Source organism: Lotus japonicus, chromosome 3, assembly GCF_012489685.1.
Source record: "Lotus japonicus ecotype B-129 chromosome 3, LjGifu_v1.2".
In the NCBI taxonomy this organism is placed as follows: Eukaryota; Viridiplantae; Streptophyta; class Magnoliopsida; order Fabales; family Fabaceae; genus Lotus; species Lotus japonicus.
The window spans coordinates 45,892,687-45,894,870 of NC_080043.1; the positions used below are offsets into that span (position 1 = coordinate 45,892,687).

A 2,184-nucleotide genomic window follows, 5' to 3' on the forward strand; every position below is an offset into this window, starting at 1 on the left:
TGATGATGAAGACTGGAGATACAATCCGATTGAAACACAGGCGGTGAAGAGGAGGCGCGACGGCGACGCGAAAGGTGCGGCGGTAATGGACAGTGGCGGTGATGAACAGGTGCGGAGGCAATTTGGTTCGAATTTGGTTCGAATCACAGCGAATACAAAGAACCTGATTGTAACACGGTGATGATGAAGACTGGAGATACAATCCGATTGAAACACAGGCGGCGAAGAGGAGGCGCGACAGCGACGCTACTGGTGCGGCGATGATGGACAGCGGCGGTGATGAACAGGAGCGGCGGTGATGGTTGAAGTGGCAAAGATGTGAAATTTTAATTTTAGGGTTCTGAAAAATTATCCCAAATTTAGATTTTTCAGATTTACTATTTTTTGGCTAATTAAATTAATAATTGATTAAAATAAAATTATATACTATTATATTAATTCATATAGTTGGGGGACCAAACTTTGAGTTTTATTAAGTTGAGATGACATGGCACCCACTTACCGCATGGCTTGCACTGATTGGATAAAACACAAACAACATTCCTGCCCCCCTCAAAAACCATCATGTAAAAGTTTGCCCTTTATTATTTTAGTTAAAATTTTACAAATAACCTAAATTAAATTCTTATAGTAAAATGGGAAATCTCACCTGTAAATGCATGCAAATATATCCATTTAATTTGTAGAAGATTCTTTCCATGATTTTTGACAATAAGAAAGACAAGGAAAGGAGATTTTAAAAGATATATTAAAATCTTATTTTTTTTTTTGGTACATTAAAATCTTATTTCTCGTACATTGCAAATAATAATTCAAATTTACTTAACTTGAAAAGGAAAAAAAAAACAATAAAACGACATTGCTATAAAACAGTGATGATCTGTAGTCTGTTACTATTCTTCTGATTTCATCTCCTAAACCGTAGAGATTCTGCTACTAATTTCCTTAATTTCCATGCTCCCATGGAAGGAACAACCATCTTTCGCGAGCACAAAGCCATTACCACTAAGCTTCTAAACTCTGCTAATTTCATCATGTCGCCTAAAGTCATTCGTATTTCAGTGATGGATCACTACGCCACAGACTCTTCTAGCGAGGAAGAAGAAGAAGATTGTTTACCAAGAGGAAAGAAAGTGGTTAATGAGATCAGATTCTGCAAAACTTCTTCATGTTCTTCGAAAAACAACAACAACAACAACAAGAGACAACAGGATCATAATAATGTCTCAAAGTATCGCGGGGTTCGCCAAAGACCTTGGGGAAGATGGGCTGCTGAGATCCGGGATTCTATTACGCGTAAGCGGGTGTGGCTCGGGACTTATGACACTGCAGAAGAAGCTGCTATGGTGTATGACAGAGCAGCAATTAATTATAGAGGTGCTGGTGCTGTTACCAATCTCATCAAACCACCACCATCTCATCAGAAAGAAAAAAATGATGAAGTTGAATCTCTTATTTATAATAATAGTAAGGATCATGATTTGTGTTATTTATCTTCACCTACTTCTGTTATTGTAGTTATGCCTGCGGAAGAGATGGGTGTGGAAACTTTGGATAAACCTCTTCTTCCTATTGTTACTAATGACAACAATTGCATTGATTTTGATGTTCCTTTTCATCTAGAGGAGGATTTTGAATCATGTAAATGGGATTTAGATGATTACTTCAATGAACCTTGGGCTCTGTAATGAGACATGTAATTTGAATTTAGGGGTCTTTTTTGTTGGAAGAATGTCCATAACTCACATTTGAATCTCAGATTCAATTTCTCTTGTGAAATGCTTCTTCTTTTTTTTTTTTTTTTTTTTTTTTCTATCTGAGGACCTGTGAAGCACCGGTACTTTGAAATTGGCTACGCACCCGCACCGGGTACGTACCAGGTACCGGTACTCCGTGGGTACGCCATGGGTACTTTGAAATCATGTGTTTTTTTTTTTACAAGCTTTACCATGTGTTTGAATTGTTATTATATGCAAGATATATGAATATTGAGAGATTTGATATGTAATTAATAATATTATGTACCATAGATTATTTGATATTTATTTTTTTACTTCACTATATATATATTTATATATATTTTTAATATATATATTAACGTACCTATAACGTACCCGTACCTAAGATTTTCTAAAAATGTCGTACCTCGTACCCGGTACCGTACCCGTACCCGGTACCGCACCC

The 2,184-nt window shown here is 36.6% G+C and overlaps 1 protein-coding gene across 1 annotated transcript; it reads left to right on the plus strand.

Moving 5' to 3' along the window:
* The first annotated feature begins 962 nt into the window (after positions 1 to 962).
* Positions 963 to 1,688, plus strand: LOC130744221 (ethylene-responsive transcription factor CRF5-like). Its single transcript, XM_057596415.1, has one exon. It carries the CDS (start codon positions 963 to 965, stop codon positions 1,686 to 1,688), a length of 726 nt encoding a protein of 241 aa, XP_057452398.1.
* Positions 1,689 to 2,184: the final 496 nt, after the last annotated feature.